The following is a 17,771-nucleotide window of genomic DNA, read 5'->3' as shown; positions in this document are numbered from 1 at the left end:
TGAAAACCTCGCCATTCCTGGTCGGTCCTGCAGCTGCACTTAGCTGCGATTCTTTGGAACTATTTTCGGCTATGGGACCATGCCTGCGGTCAGTAAAAACTATGACTTCCATAAAAGTTTTGAACCCCTGAACTGATCTGGGTAATTTTTGAATATGTTGGTCACCCAGATCAGGGCTATCAGGGGATGTAACATTTGTAACATTTGTGGTGTTTTATGTATTTTAAGGGTACTTTTGAGGTGGTTTTAAAAAGTATGTTTTTTTCTGTGCTTGGAGATAATTGGATTAGAATTAGTACAGTTACTGATCCAATTATCTCCCAAGCAGGGAGGAGGGATTGTATGTTTGTTATGGGAGTGTTGGGCATTTAATCACTGTTCTTATTGGTCTGTATCTTTGTGTGTTGGAGTTCCCAACAAGGTCCATGTGGGCGTACCCCTTGCATGGGGATTGTCATAAAAGGCCAAGTGTGTCTCCCATTAAATTGAGATTAGTTTACCCCTTCATGAAGTCTTGGATCATGTTTGGGGGATTGGAGAACTACATTCACTCTGGGGATTGCTAGTATAATCACTAGCTCTTATAAGAACTGTTCCTGCTATGCTCTCTGGACTAGGAGAGGTCTACCCACTGGAAGCTGGATCCTGGTCTTGGGTCCAGGGTGGGTGGAGGACAACGAGACCCCAACCACGGTGCGGCGGTTTGTGGGGTTTGCGGTGGTTATGGTGTTCCAGTAAAGTGCTTATGGTGCTCGCAAGTACTAGGAAGCAGCATTTGATGGAGGTACACGTTTGGGGTGCCAGGCGGTCCGTCACATCTGGGTGGAGTGGGTCCCATCTACTTTGTGGGTGGATCTCTTACCCCACTTTATATGATATATAATTTGTTATCCTTTGATTATTTTGAGTGCGGTGTATTATTTTTGTGTAGTGATGTCGCGAACACAAAATTTTTGGTTCGCGAATGGCGAGCGGGAACTTCCGCAAATGTTCGCGAACCGGCGAACCGGGCGAACCGCCATTGACTTCAATGGGCAGGCGAATTTTAAAACCCACAGGGACTCTTTCTGGCCACAAAAGTGATCGGAAAGTTGTTTCAAGGGGACTAACACCTGGACTGTGGCATGCCGGAGGGGGATCCATGGCAAAACTCCCATGGAAAATTACACAGTTGATGCAGAGTCTGGTTTTAATCCATAAAGGGCAGAAATCACCTAACATTCCTAAATCACAATGGATATGGATTGACACCTGACATATGACATATTGACACCTTGACATATGGATTGACACCTGTCCTCAGAGACCCTGATACAAACTGACACAGAGCAGAATAGGGACTATTCCCCCTATATAGGGCCACTTGGCAGATATGGATTGACACCTGTCCTCAGGGACCCTGATACACACTGACACAGAGCAGAATAGGTACTGTTCCCCCTACATAGGGTCACTTGGCAGATATGGATTGACACCTATCCTAAGGATCCCTGATACACACTGACACAGAGCAGAATAGGGACTGTTCCCCCTACATAGGGTCACTTGGCAGATATGGATTGACACCTATCCTAAGGATCCCTGATACACACTGACACAGAGCAGAATAGGGACTGTTCCCCCTACATAGGGTCACTTGGCAGATATGGATTCACACCTATCCTAAGGATCCCTGATACACACTGACACAGAGCAAAATAGGGACTGTTCCCCCTACAAAGGGTCACGTGGCAGATATGGATTGACACCTATCCTAAGGATCCCTGATACACACTGACACAGAGCAGAATAGGGACTGTTCTCCCTACATGGGGTCAGTTGGCAGATATGGATTGACTCCTATCCTAAGGATCCCTGATACACACTGACACAGAGCAGAATAGGGACTGTTCCTCCTACATAGGGTCACATGGCAGATATGGACTGACACCTATCCTAAGGATCCCTGTTACACACTGACACAGAGCAGAATAGGGACTGTTCCCCCTACATAGTGTCACTTGGCAGATATGGATTGACACCTATCCTAAGGATCCCTGATACACACTGACACAGAGCAGAATAGGGAGTGTTCCCCCTACGTAGGGTCACTTGGCAGATATGGACTGACACCTATCCTAAGGATACCTGATACACACTGACACAGAGCAGAATAGGGACTGTTCCCCCTACAAAGGGTCACTTGGCAGATATGGATTGACACCTATCCTAAGGATCCCTGATACACACTGACACAGAGCAGAATAGGGACTGTTCCCCCTACATGGGGTCACTTGGCAGATATGGATTGACTCCTATCCTAAGGATCCCTGATACACACTGACACAGAGCAGAATAGGGACTGTTCCTCCTACATAGGGTCACATGGCAGATATGGACTGACACCTATCCTAAGGATCCCTGTTACACACTGACACAGAGCAGAATAGGGACTGTTCCCCCTACATAGTGTCACTTGGCAGATATGGATTGACACCTATCCTAAGGATCCCTGATACACACTGACACAGAGCAGAATAGGGACTGTTCCCCCTACGTAGGGTCACTTGGCAGATATGGATTGACACCTGTCCTCAGGGACCCTGATACACACTGGGGGGACCTACTGTCCTCCCCCCGCCCCCACTCCTGCGCGGTGGGTGGGGGCCATAAAAATAATGAGGGAGGGGACCTACTGTCCTCCCCCGGCACCCACCCCTGCGCGGTGGGTGGGGGCCATAAATCACAATGGGGGAGGACCTACTATCCTCCCCCCGCCCCCAACCCTGTGCGGTGGGTGGGGGCCATAAAAATAATGAGGGGGGGACCTACTGTCCTCCCCCCGGCCCCCACCCCTGCGTGGTGGGTGGGGGCCATAAATCACAATGGGGGGAGGACCTACTATCCTCCTCCCGCCCCCAACCCTGCACGGTGGGTGGGGGCCATAAAAATAATGAGGGGGGGGACCTACTGTCCTCCCCTCTGGCCCCCACCCCTGAGCGGTGGGTGGGGGCCCTAAAAAAAACAATAAGGGGGGGACCTACTGTCCCGCCCCAGCCACCACCCCTTAGTGGTGGGTGGGGGCCCTAAATAAAAATTCCCCCCCCCCATTCAAAGGTGACTTGGAATCTAACCAATCAGTTAGTGGGCTGGGATTTGGTGGGCTGGAATCTAACCAATCAGAGTGCTCTGTGTCATTTTACACAGCGTGGGAAAGTTCTTTGGAATTTTCCCACGCTGTGTAAAATGACAAAGAGCACTCTGATTTCTCTTAAACCAGCCAATCAGAGTGTACTTAGTCTAATTGCAGAGCGTGACAAGGCTAAATAAGCCTTCCCCCGCCCTGCAGAGCTCAGTCTGTGCGGAGCCCTCCATGGGTGAAGATGGATAATTTTTTTGAGCTCGCTTTTTTTTTTTTTTTTATTACGTTGGTTCTTATGGCTTTTTATTTGGCCTATTTTGGGGCTGAAAAAAGAAGATTTTAGAAAAAAGAAGACGTCAAATGGTAAGCTGAATTTTTCTTTACAGGTTAGTTATTTTATTCCCCTTCACTATTTTTTAGGGTGAGGGGGGTGGGTAGGGGGTAACTTTTTTGGGGGGTAGGGGGGTGGGTGACTAGGGGCTTGGGGACCCCTAGTCACCTTTAATGGGGGGGTTTATTTAGGGCCCCCCTTATTGTTTTTTTAGGGCCCCCACCCTCCGCTCAGGGGTGGGGGCCAGGGGTAGGACAGTAGGTCCCCCCCCTCATTATTTTTATTGCCCCCACACACCACGCAGGGATGGGTGGGGGGAGGACAGTAGGTCCTCCCCCATTGTGATTTATGGCCCCCACCCACCACGCAGGGGTGGGGGCTGGGGGGAGGACAGTAGGTCCCCCCCCCCCAGTGTGCATCAGGGTCCATGAGGACAGGTGTCAATCCATATATGCCAAGTGACCCTATGTAGGGGGAACAGTCCCTATTCTGCTCCGTGTCAGTGTGTATCAGGGATCCTTAGGATAGATGTCAATCCATATCTGCCAAGTGACCCTATGTAGGAGTAACAGTCCCTATTCTGCTCTGTGTCCGTGTGTATCAGGGATCCTTAGGATAGGTGTCAATCCATACCTGCCAAGTGACCCTATGTAGGGGGAACAGTCCCTATTCTGCTCTGTGTCAGTGTGTATCAGGGATCCTTAGGATAGGTGTCAATCCATATCTGCCAAGTGACCCTATGTAGGAGGAACAGTCCCTATTCTGCTCTGTGTCAGTGTGTATCAGGGATCCTTAGGATAGGTGTCAATCCATATCTGCAAGAGTGACCCTATGTAGGAGGAACAGTCCCTATTCTGCTCTGTGTCAGTGTGTATCAGGGATCCTTAGGATAGGTGTCAATCCATATCTGCCAAGTGACCCTATGTAGGGGGAACAGTCCCTATTCTGCTCTGTGTTAGTGTGTATCAGGGATCCTTAGGATAGGAGTCAATCCATATCTGCCAAGTGACCCTATGTAGGGGGAACAGTCCCTATTCTGCTCTGTTTGTGTGTGTCAGGGATCCTTAGGATAGGTGTCATTCCATATCTGCCAAGTGACCCTATGTAGGGGGAACAGTCTCTATTCTGCTCTGTGTCAGTGTGTATCAGGGATCCTTAGGATAGGTGTCAATCATATCTGCCAAGTGACCCTATGTAGGGGGAACAGTCCCTATTCTGCTCTGTGTCACTGTCTGGAGGGAGTATCTGCAGTAACACAGGGTGTCTGGAGGGAGTATCTGCAGTAACACATGGTGTCTGGAGGGAGTATCTGCAGTAACACAGAGTGTCTGAAGGGAGTATCTGCAGTAACACAGAGTGTCTGGAGGGAGTCTCTGCAGTAACACAAAGTGTCTGGAGGGAGTATCTGCAGTAACAGTGTCTGGGGGAGTATCTGCAGTAACACAGGGTGTCTGGAGGGAGTATCTGCAGTAACACAGGGTGTCTGGGGGAGTATCTGCAGTAACACAGGGTGTCTGGAGGGAGTATGTGCAGTAACACAGAATGTCTGGGGGGAGTATCTGCAGTAATACAGAGTGTCTGGGGGGAGTATCTGCTTATAACATTTATATGCACGAAAAAAAATAATAAATTGAAAAAATAAAATAAAATGGTTGCAGCTTCCGAATGAATCTAAAATGGATGCTGTCCAGTAGGTGGGAGGGTCTGCTAGGGAGGGTGTGCTGCTGATTGGCTGTAATGTGTCTGCTGACTGTGAGGTACAGGGTCAAAGTTTACTCAATGATAAAGAATAGGGGGCGGACCGAACATCGCATGTGTTCGCCCGCGTTGGCAGACGCGAACATGCTATGTTCGCCAGGAACTGTTCGTCTGCGAACTGTTCGGGACATCACTATTTTTGTGGCAGCTTTTTAAAGTTACTTATTATTACTGCTTTTATTATCATTGGTAGTATCAATAAATACTAGGCATATATAGCTTTTACATATATTTTGTGATTAAACTAGTTAGCATAGCTTCAATATGTGATTAGCTTGTACCTTCATTATTACATAAAACAAAAAGAAATGACGAATGGACATAAAATCCAGAGGACAAAGTAAAGTCCCTATATGAATATAATGTAATCAAAACTAAATTTATTTACATATGTTTAAAAAGGAATAGTGATTGAACCACAAAGAAAAAAAATATGAAAAAAAGGAAAGTTATAAACACAAAATAAAAGGGAGCTCATAAGCTCTAAGTAAGAAATGGGGTAGAAAGGGTTAAGGAGCAATGAAGGCTGCTTGTTGAAGGAATGGTAAGATAGAGACAATTATGAATTCTAATCATATATAGGTTACAAGGTAGTTGTGGCGAGTAAAAATATACTCACAAAGAGTTTGAACAATATAATACCTATAGAATAGTACAGCAAGGAAATATATACAATGTAGCAATTAAATCATATAACCTAAGGATAGCAGAGGGATAATGTATCTGAAAAACATTATACTGTATAGCCAAGCCTTCATTGAACTTGCTAAACACTGAATTGACTTCAAGGTCGCTGTCTGAAAAATAATATTGTAATGAAAGCAAAAAGTTAGGCTGGTTGTGAAACAGAGACAAGTATAAAGTAAATGTGTCTGTTTGTTATCTGGTAGTTGTGGTGAGTAGAAAAAATATACTCAAAGATAGGTTGAGCCCAAAAGCTTAGTTGCTAAGCAGTATAATATCTATGAAATGATGCCTCAACCTCAGACTCAGTATGGCAATGGTACTGAATTTCCTCGATTGTACACTAACAATAACAGATAAACTTGAGATCAACACTACACTCTACCGCAAACCCACCTCAACTAATACCATGCTCAGATGGGAGAGTGACCATCCAACTTCCCTCAAGAGAGGCATTCCAGTGGGGCAATGTCTTAGGCTCAAGTGGAATTGTTCCTCCACTGAAGATTTTGAAATATTGGCAAAGGTGCTTAGACAGAGGTTTTAAAGAAAGAGGGTGTCCTAAAGAGGGCTTATCAGAGAGCATCACTATGTGAACGTGAAACACTACTTAGCAATACGACTAAGGTGGATACCCCAAAAAGATCAGATGTGTAGTCAATTTTGACTGCGGCTGGGATGTTGCCAAAAAATGTTGGGAAGGTTTTGGCCACTCCTTACTCAGGATCCACATTTATCGTAATATGTGTCACCCACTCCTAGAAGGGGCAAAAATGTAAAATAAATGTTGGTACCAAGTCACCTGTCAACACCCAGTACAAACAGAATATGGATTACAGTGAATGGAACACATCAATGTGGGCGCTGTGTAGTGTGCCGCTACGTAGCCAAGGGATCTAAAGTATTAACCAATTTGTCTGGCACTGAGGACTTCCCAATCAGAAAGTTTTTCAACTGTAACACTTTTGGAGTGGTGTACCTGCTGATATGTGAGTGTGGCCTTCAATATGTGGGCAAAACCATACTCCCTTTAAAAGAAGGATTATGGAACATGTCTACTCAGTAACTACGTTTAGGGACACCCCTGTTGCTAGACATGTCAGTCTGCACCACAAATATTCCCCCAAAGGGATGAATTTTGCAGGAATTTAAAAAAATACACATGGGTAAAAGGGGTGGTGACTTGGACCTAGCTCTCAAAAAAAGAGTGTTTTTGGATCCATAAGTTTCACACCTTGGCACCCAATGGGTTAAACGAGGGCTTTACGTTTACCCCATTTATTGGTACAGGAGCAATACACACCTATCAATAACTAGAAAGGAGATTCTAACTATGTGTTGAAAATTGTAATTCTGTTCATTTTTATTATAGGTACATAACATTTATTGTTCTCCGATTTCATGCTGAATTATGTTGCTTATAACAAAGCATTAAAACAAATATAATGTTATCACAATGACCAACTATTATATAAGAATGTAGTCTGTTTATTTATTTATTTTATTTTTTACATCTTATTCAGGAATCATATTGGTCATGTCCTATAAGCCGTACACACACCCACTGTATTTCTATCTAGCTCTGCTGGTCCCAAGCGATGGTTCATTCCAGCACTCGGCTTGGTTACTCATCATGAGACAGGCAGGCAATGATGGTTGATTCATCATCCAGAAAAAGACTGACTAAAGCCTGCCCCTTGACGTGGGCGGATATTTGCATAAATTATGCTTGAATGAAGTGAAGGGGCATGTGATGCAATTATGCTTAGCCTGCAAATGGACATGATTAATGGCAGGTATGCTCATACACACCCCCAGCCCTCATTGGCTAATAAGGGTACAAATCTCACTCTGATCTCATTTAAAAAGCATCACAGCAGGTTGAACATCTTAATGCCTCAGAAGAAGGCGCTTTAGCATTACCGAAACGCTTGTCAGGCTTACTCTATTTTTATTTTAATCTCACAGCATGATTTTTTTACCACTCTGGTTAGCTGGTGAAAGTTTTGGCAGAAATTTCCAATGGGGTAACTCTCCTAAATAGGGGTTTATTATTAGGGCAATTGTTTAGTTAGCATGGAAGGTTTGCCTTTTGTTTAAAGCATGTTTTGCTTCCTTTTATGTTTAGTTTAATGAGGCTCAACTACAAACACTCTTTAGAGACAGTAACTTTTAGCAATTTTGGGGTTATAGAATTTTTGCAACATTGTATATATTCCCTTAAAGCATCATTTCATAGGTATTATACTGCTTAGCAACTAAGCTTTTGGGTTCAACCTAACTGTGAGTACATTTTTTCTACTCACCACAACTACCTGATAACAAACAGACAGATTTACTTTATACTTGTCTCTGTTTTACAAGCAACCTAGCGTTTTGCCTTCGTTACAGTATTTTTTTCAGACAGCGACCTTGAAGTCGATTCAATGTTTAGCAAGTTCAATGAAGGCTTAGCTATATAATGTTTTTCAGAGACATTATCCCTTTGCTATCCTTAGGTTATAGGATTTAATTTTTACATTGTATAGATTTATTTGCTGTTCTATCCGATAGGTATTATATTCAAACTCTCTGTGAGTATATTTTTTACTCGCCACAACTACTTTGTAACCTATATACGATTAGGATTCGTAATTGTTTCTATCTTATCATTCCTTCAACAAGCATCCTCCATTGCTCCTTAAAGGACCACTATAGTGCCAGGAAAACAAACTCGTTTTCCTGGCACTATAGTGTTAATAGGTCCTCCTTACCCTCAAGGCCCCACTCCTGCCGGGCTCAAGAGGGGTTAAGGTGTTAAACGCTTACCTTCCTCCAGCGCCGTACTTATATCCATATAGGGACTTTACTTTGTCCTCTGGATTTTATGTATATTGGTTATTTCTTTGTGTTTTATGTCTTCTATTTCTAGGGTTACCCCCTTTTTAGTTCCCTTTACACACTCTAGACCCCTTAGGGGGTCGCACCCTTTTATTCTTTACCTTCATTATTACCATCAACATGTATCAATGTGAACATTTCCTCAACAGAATTAACTTATCAAGACACTAATCAGCACATTGAATAAACTTAATGATCATTGTTATAGCATCTGAAAATCACCAGCATCTTACCATTGCAGGGTCATTGAAGAAATTACCATCCATGGTGTTCACAGGGACACACTGGCTAGCATGGCCATTGCAAAAGCAGTTTCCTCTTACAACCATTTCATAAATTGCATAATAATACTTTTCTTCTGGTCCATTTTGTCTACTTATGGTATCTCCTAGAGTATGCAGTTTTGTAAAGTTTATTCTTAAGTTAGTTATAGTTATGATATCTGTAAGATAAAAGGGATATTAATAGGATTATTATTTCAAACTGGCTTATGGTCATGCTTTATGCACTTATTAGTTGTTATGAAAGTTGTAACAAATGAAAATATATGAACCATGAATATTACATTTTTCAGCTAGTAACATGCCATTTTTAGGACTTGAGCAGATTGCAAAGTGTAACATACAAGTCAGGTAGCAGTATAGAATCGAGTATTTTGAAGGAGACTCACAGCGAGACACCAGGAACTGTTCTCCGGTTTCTGCTCCTTCCCAACCCATCATGCCCAAAAAGACAGGACTCAAGATGAAGATTTGATTGCTGTGTGTGTGAGACGGTGTGTGTGCCGGTGACGGTATGTACCTGTGTTAATGTGCCTGTAACTGTGTGCCACTGTGATAATGTGTGTCTGTGGCTTTGCTTATGACTAATTTTGCCTATAAGTGAGTGTGACTTTGACTGTACGTATGACTGAGTGTGGATCACTGTGTGATGTTGACGATGTGTGGTGTGACTGTGTGCATGTTTCTGTGTGTCTATATTTGTGACTGTATGTGACAGTGCATGTGTGTGACTGTCTCACTCTGCGAGTCTAGATGTGTGACAGTGTCACTGTGTATGTGACTGTGTGTGTTTGTGCATGTGTGTGAAATTGTGCGCCTGTGACTCTGTGCGCCTATGACTCTATATGTTTGTGTGACTGTTTATAATTATTTTCTTTTTTGTACATTAAACTCTGCAGGCTAGGTTAAGAGGGATTTCTGCATTTGAATGCAAAGGTTGATGACTTTGTTGTCAAAAGTGGTTAATGGTGACAGAAAACGTATTCTTAATCAAGGAAAGTGTGTTATTGAAAAACTACGCTAAGCTCACATAGGAGGTTGTTAAATGGAAAATATGGTAGTTTTTATAAAAATCCAATATGAGTTTCAGAGCAGCGAAGTGTTTCCACAACTACAATGACCACAAAAATAAGATGATCTAACTTCTACCATCAAGAATCATTAACAGAAACAGAAGAATACATTTTGGGACAGGAGTCTGAAGGGAGCAGAGCTGTAACAGTGATAAGGCTAGTTTCAGTACACGTAGATCTGCAATGAACATAGGTTTCAATAAGTGGGTTTGTTATAATGCAATCATGCTACATAGTGTATTATCATACCTTGGATGTTTTGATCATAAGGATTTTCAATGACAAGATTTGGATCAAGTGCCTTTAAAATCACCTGTAGAATAAACAAAGATGCTTAAAGAAAAACAGTTCATAAAATATAAGCTAGGACATTAATTTTTAATTCATTATTTTCTTTCAGGAGATGGATTGTGGCCAGGCTGGCTTTAAATACATTTTAGACACTTGCAAACATGCGGTACCTTCAAGACTTTCAGTGAATAAATACACTAGCATTAGTCTAGTAAACAAATGCACTTGTAGACCAAAACTGCGAATGCATAAGTATTCATACTATAAATGTAACATCTGATGAAAATATCTCTTATGTAGCAAAATACAAGTTTGCTAATTATCCAATGCCAGACATAGTTGTCCCCCCGGCTGCATTGCAGTATGGTCAGTGGTGTACTAAGGGGGGCGGGGGGGGGTCTGCTCCTGGTGCCACTCACTAGGGGGTGCCCGGGGCAGACTGTCGGGTCCTGGGTCACTGACCCAACACCAGGAGGGAGCCCGGCGGCTTGCTCGATATGCCATCGGGTGAGATGCCCCTCCAGCGCCCATCGTAGACACTGGTCTGCAGCTCCGCAGTGTGCAGAGCTACAGACCATGTGTCTTGCGAGATGTGGAGCTCTTGTGGAGCTGTAGACCGGATATTATGTCCACCGGACAAACAGGGAGCCCACCGGACCACCAGGGAATTAAGGTATTTATTCCATCTCCCCCTCTCCCCATCCCTCACACCTTAACCCCCCTCTCCATTTTACATCACCCCCCCATGTTATCATCCCCCCTTCACATCATCCCCTCCCTCTCACATCACTCCCTCTAACCATCACCCCCTCCCTCACACCATCACCCCCTCTCCCTCTCACATCACCCCCTCTCCTTCTCATCATCAACCCCCCTCCCTCTCATCATTAACCCCCTCCTTCTCACCATCACCCCCCACCCGCTCATCATCATTATTCCCCTGCCCCTTTCACCATCACCCTCATCCCTCTCACATCACTCCCTCTCCCTCTAACCATCACCTCCTCCCTCACACATCACCCCCTCTCCATCTCATCATCAACCCCCCGTCCTTCTCATCATCACCCACCTTCCTCTAACCATTACCTTCACACCTTCCTTCCCTCTCTGAGGGTGAAGTGGACTGATTTTAATTGGACCACACGTGGCCTTTTATGAAAATCCCCATGTAAGCGGTACTCCCACCTGGACCTGATGGAAGACTGAATTAGAAAGTAACAGATCGATAACAACAGTGTTATAATATAGGACACTCCCATACATAAATGGATAAGCCCTCCTCTGTGCCTGGGAGATAATTGGATCAGGAACTGTACTAATCTAATCAAATTATCTCCAAGTACAGATACCCCAAAAGTACTCCAAAAACACACAAAACCCCACAAACATCCCATGATAGCCCTGATCTGGATGACCAACATATGCAAAAATCACCCAGATCAGTTCAGGGGTTTAGGAATTTCCTGGAAGTCATTCATTTGACCGACCGCAGGCATGGTCACATGCTCAAAACAGTTCCAGAGAATCGGGGCTTGCGGTCGGTCTAGTTCAGTAGTTTGAAAACAAACAAACAACTGAACAGAGTCAATAGTCTTACCCTGGAGCTTGTTTCCCTCATCCAGACGAACAGTGCCCTTCTTTTTAACATATTTTAGCCAGGTCTATTGCAGGGGCCATAGTCTTGGGGCAAGAGGCTGGCGAGCAGGCCCATCCAAGAACCAGTGGCAAGGTGCTATTCGCCACAATCACCTATTTATTTTTATTTTTCTGCTGTATTCTGACAACCACATGCAAAGAGCAGAGCTTACAATGGTGACTGATATGCATTCACTGGATGGGCACTTTAAATACTGTGGTTTGGATTTCTAAATTAAATTTTATTATATTTGTTAAATATATTGGATAGGCAAACATAATAGAGATTCAGGAAATTGTCCATTCCCATTAAAACCATTCTGTTAATTAAAGAAACTGATCAGAATAAAGGGAAAGTATTTCAGACTGTTCTAATGTCAGGACAATGCAGTGGTCCAACACACAGAATTAAGTTAAACATGAGAAAATAATCATAATATAGATAAACATTTTACCGGGCCTTAGAATGGCCTGATTTAACTTACAGAGAATAGTCAGTAACAAGCCGAGGTCAGGAACACAGACAGCAGAATAAATGAATACAACAAAGCCAAAAGGTCAAGGATACCTTGTTTTGTGCCCTTTACCATAATCCCTCCTCCCCCAAACTTTACAGTTGGCACAATGAAGTCAGGTAGGTAATGTTCTCCTGGCATCTGTCAAACCCAGACTCACCCATTAAACTGCCAAAACAAAGAAGTGTTATTTATCACTCCACTGAACCCATTTGCATGGCTCCAAAGTCTAGTGGCTGAGTGCTTTACCACTTGAGCCAATGCTTTGCATTGAACTTTGTGCTATTATGCTTGCATGCAGCTGCTTGGTTATGGAATCTCCCGCTGCACAGTTTTTGTGCTGATGTTAATGCCAGTGGACGTTTGGAACTCTTCAGCTATGGAATCAGCAGAGCATTGGTGACTTTTACATACCTCAAAAATTGGTGCCCTCGCTGATTTTACGTGGTGTTGTGGCTGTCATTTTAAGATGAATATTACTTTTTAAAATTAATATGTAATAATTAAGCAATAAGTAACAACATTCATATTTTTTATAGTTCATGGTATTATGGTCAAATATGTGGATAGAAAATACACAAAAAGTTGTAATATTACATGTATATTTAAAGGTTTAATTATTAATATGTAATAATTAAGCAATAAGTAACAATATAGGGTCAGGAGCATAAACATGTATTCCTGACCCTATAGGGTTAAAACCACCATCTAGCCCCCCCTCATGGCTCCTGCTCCCCTCATGGCTCCCTAAATATAGTAAAATATTACTTTTATTCAAGACTGGAGCTGCATGCTTTGTCCCTTTTTCCTTTTGACCTGCCCACTGCCTGCTGACATCAGCAGAAGTGGTAGCCTGATCCAATCACAATGCTTACCCATAGGATTGGCTGAGACTGACAAAGAGGTAGATCAGGGGCAGAGCCAGCACAATTCAAACACAGCCCTGGCCAATCAGCATCTCCTCATAGAGATGAATTTGATAAACGAATCTCTATAAGGAAGTTCAGTGTCTGCATGCAGAGGGTGGAGATACTGAAGGCTTGGATGCATTTTAGGCAGCCATGACCCAGGAAGGATCTCTAACAGCCACCTAAGGAGTGACCAGTGAAGTTATCACTAGGCTGTAATGTAAACACTGCATTTTCTCTGAAAATACAGTGTTTACAGCAAAAAGCCTGAATCTAATGATTCTACTCACCAGAACAAATTCAATAAGCTGTAGTTGTTCTGGTGACTATAGTGTCCCTTTAATATACTTATAATAACAAGTTAGCAGAATGTCAGTTTACTAAAATAATTATACATATATATATAATACAAAACTACAACATATTACTTACAAAAGTCTACAACAGTTGCTAAATGTTACAATGGAATCACATGGTATAATACAAAACATTAACAAACTTACACAAGCCCCAGCCTCCTGTACATTCTTAAGCAGTCAAAGGGAGAGCAAAATAGCCTGAATCCCTCCTACATCTGTTTTTTTAATCAGTGTATTCCTAAGTAGGCAGAAGCACATGGCTTAAGGAATCCTACACACTGCTCCTAGTGGTGCCTCTAAAGCATTAATCATATTATGCTTTATTTTATGACATAAATCATTATATTAATACAATTACTGCTTCATGGCTGAGTTCCTGCTGTTCCTAAACACTTCCACTTCCCAATATTACCTCTTACAGTTCACAATGGAATATCTAGCAACCAACATTGAAATTTCTTATTGCAGAGGTGGAATCCTATCACAGTACCATGCTTAAATTCACTGAGCTCTGCAGAACGACCCACTTGCTTGTAAATGCGGTCTGCATGTTTAGGTGCTTGATTTTATAAACCTGTGTCAATGGATCTAAATGAAACACCTGAATTCAATAATTAAAAGGTGTGTTCCAATACTTTTCCATACAGTGTATATGCATTATACATGTTTCTGGAGATAGAATTTTGTATGCCAAAATGTTTTACTCTACCACCAACAGCTATGCATTACCATGTATATCCCCACCAACTGTTACTTTCGACCACTCTACAGAAAAGCCTGTGATGTGATTCTCAAAATTCTGTTAATGTCCTTCCTTCTCTAGATTCATCCCAGCATTCTGATTTCCCTTAGCAACCACACCCAAAGTTTTACTATATATTCTGCAGACAATTCAAGGACTTCAATCAAAATTGGAACTCCACGCTATTTTGTAAATTTTTCGTAAACCTATCTTCCAACATTTGACAACAAATAGTATATGCCATCTAACTGTTTTATACATGTGTATGGAATATTAAAAGGACCCTGTACGTACTGTAACTGATTCATCTCATTGATGTGGTTGCAATGTCTGGATACCACCGGTACTGTCCCTCTATTAAGTGTTAAACCATTGTTAATGTTTTAATTCTAAATTAATGTTCCCAGCAGCCCCTCCCTTCTATGCTGTTTGGTCTAATGAGGAAGCATTAGCCTGAGCAGCAATGGGTTGTTCTGATTGGGTGAGAATGTCGTTGACCGCTTTCAACCTTTTGCTAAAGGAAGAGTGCAATCTCTGCCTTAGCCACACCTTTTAGTGGGGGCTGGGCTGTTCCAAAAAAATATTCAATAAACTGAATGGAGGAACAGCACAAGGTACTCTATGCACTATAACCAATCCAATTACATAAAATGGGCTGAGCTGAGATTGTCCTTTTCATTTTTAGGAAGATTAAATATTTATGCCAACATGTCTTACTCTAACTTTGAATTCTACATTTCCCACTCTTCCCCTACTTAGTGCTCCTCCCTACTTTGCTACATAAAACTCTTTTTATTTTTTATAATATAATTGTTTTTCATTTACTTCCTTCTCCTGTTTCATCCTTGCACAATTAAATATACAATTAAAATTAATACTATTAATGGGAAAAGATAATCATACCTCTCCTTCTGTGGATGGTTCTATATCAGAATATCTCGAGTCACAGACAACATCACCAACTTTATTAGCATATCCCAGGTAAATGGCAGGGAAGGCCGATGCACAATCTTGAGCAAAGTATCTGAAAACTTTCCATGTTTTCCCAAAGTCTCTTGATCGTTCAACCAACATGGCTGCTGGTCGAAATGTCTATAAAAGAGAAGAAGCAACAGTAACAACAAGGACTAACAACATCTAATGTTCAATCAAATTTTAAAGGAAATGTTTGAGAAGAAATGTAGCTAATGTTACGTTAATTCAGCAATTTGAATTAATCTTTAGTGTAAGAGATTCAATAAATGCTAGCTAATGAAAACATAATCCTTGATTTTGGCTAAGTTCAAAATTAGCAGAGAACACTATAATTAAATCAGCAGAAAAAGAAAACAGGAACAGTTGAGCACAAAGGGTTATTTTCCATAAGACTAGTATGCAAATACAGGGACTGTGGACACAATTATACAAGAAAGTACTGCATTATCTAGGTGACATAGATGTCGACTAACACGCGTCTGCCTAAATGGGTGACAGCTTGTGAGCAGACCCAGGAGTGCCTCTGCATTGTACTGCCTGTTTTAAATTTGCTGCTTTTACAAAAACGATTGTGCAAACTATTATGATGGCAGCATTCTAACTGCAACAAAAACACCAAGTATCTGTAGAAACACTGCTTTTACTTAAAAAAAAATCAGATTTTCCCATATTATGCAATACCAGACTGAGCACTCTGATTGGTTCAGCGTGCTCCGACTATGCTTAAATAGTAAAGGAAAGCCCTCATTACTCCACTATACAAAGTCAATCTGAGCCTAGCCCTCACTTGATTATTTTTATTGTGTCACATTTCATTAGTTGTGTCAGGCATTGTGTCAGGAATTGTGGATTTTGGCCTTTTGGGTGGCTAAAGAAAAAAGACAGAAGAAAGAATACCTCGAATGATGATGCCCCCTCACTATTAAGAGTGTTGGTTGGGTTACTTAATTTTAATAGATGATGGCTAGGGGATTGGGAACCCTTAACCACCCAGGGGCAGTAATGCCACTAATTTGGTGGCTGGATAATTGCATGTTCACTCACCATTGTATAATTATTTAGAGCCCTCACCTGCGCACACTGCTATATAAAACAACTTACAAAAGCAGTATATCTCTTGTCTTTAGCCTTTGCGATTGTAATACGGCTCTTTGAAAAGGGGGTAAGGCAGACATGCGCTAGCATAACGGTTTGTTTGCGTGATGTTTTTGCCCTCCCAATTATAAAAGTGACAATTTGTACAGATTTTTTGTGTGGATGTTTTCTTTATAAAAAATACATCTTGCAAAACTTGCAGTTCTTGTCAACAGCCCATGCAAGCACAGCTCTTTTTACCCAGCACAAACTTTTAGTCTTTGCCAAGAAATACTCCAATCAGAGGCTTCTCAATGAGAGGCCCCCTGCGCTGGAGCCATAATCGCATGCACACACACACACACACGAGATTGTGTCTTTCCTTTGTGTGTGGAGTGTTTCTTTAAATTTGAAATTCACTTTGAATTCTCCAGTTATCAAATAACTCTGAATGTAAAAAAACTAGGAAAAATAAAATCTTTACTGAGATTAAATACCTTAAAGGTTATTATGAGATGGCTGAACTGAAATAGTGTTTCCAGGTTTAATCGAATGCTAACTCTGTCAAGACCTAGAACAAAAATAAATAAAAAATGAGATTAAACAAACATACAATAAAAATAATGCAATTTAAAGAGAATATTACAATTATTTACATTGATAATAATAATAATCCAACATTGTATGCTGTACTTGAAGAATTTGATCGCCTTCAGCTGTAAATATTTTTGAATATATGTAATTGTATATTGTAATGAGCAAACAGTTGAGAAGTAAGTTGTATTTCTGTTCTGTTGTCATTTGGATGTTGGGCTAAGGTAACATCCCCAGGACGTACTTGAAAACCAGAGTAATCTAAATGTACCTTTCCTGACTAAATACTTTATTATTATTATTATTATTTGAAACAAACCATGCTTTGGGACAATATTTTTATGAGAACTGTAAAATAAATACTTGCATCAATAATCATGTATGCCTGGGTTTTGACATGCAGAGAGTGCAGATTTAAAGTATGTCATGGGTGACAGTCTCACAAATGTATCAAAGTATGTATCAAAGGCTGCTAGTAGAAAGCATTTGATTAGAACGTTACAAATGCTCAACGCTTTTCGTCCCGAGGACTTTCTCAAGAGCTCTGGTG

The 17,771-nt window shown here is 41.7% G+C and overlaps 1 protein-coding gene across 1 annotated transcript in view; it reads right to left on the bottom strand.

Annotated features, from left to right (window-relative positions):
- The window catches only part of LAMB4 (laminin subunit beta 4), a 344,917-nt gene that overhangs the window by 298,708 nt on the left and 28,438 nt on the right, over nt 1-17,771 (bottom strand). Inside the window, exons 5-8 of the mRNA XM_063448083.1 lie at nt 17,125-17,198; nt 15,482-15,670; nt 10,378-10,441; nt 9,008-9,216 (exon numbers count right to left, since the gene is read on the bottom strand). Coding sequence (XP_063304153.1) covers nt 9,008-9,216; nt 10,378-10,441; nt 15,482-15,670; nt 17,125-17,198 — 536 coding nt within the window. The remainder of the gene's footprint in view (nt 1-9,007; nt 9,217-10,377; nt 10,442-15,481; nt 15,671-17,124; nt 17,199-17,771) is intronic.

The sequence above is a fragment of the Pelobates fuscus genome, chromosome 3 (assembly GCF_036172605.1).
Source record: "Pelobates fuscus isolate aPelFus1 chromosome 3, aPelFus1.pri, whole genome shotgun sequence".
In the NCBI taxonomy this organism is placed as follows: Eukaryota; Metazoa; Chordata; class Amphibia; order Anura; family Pelobatidae; genus Pelobates; species Pelobates fuscus.
Note: the sequence above shows the minus strand (reverse complement) of the source record. Positions and strands in the feature narration are given on the sequence as shown.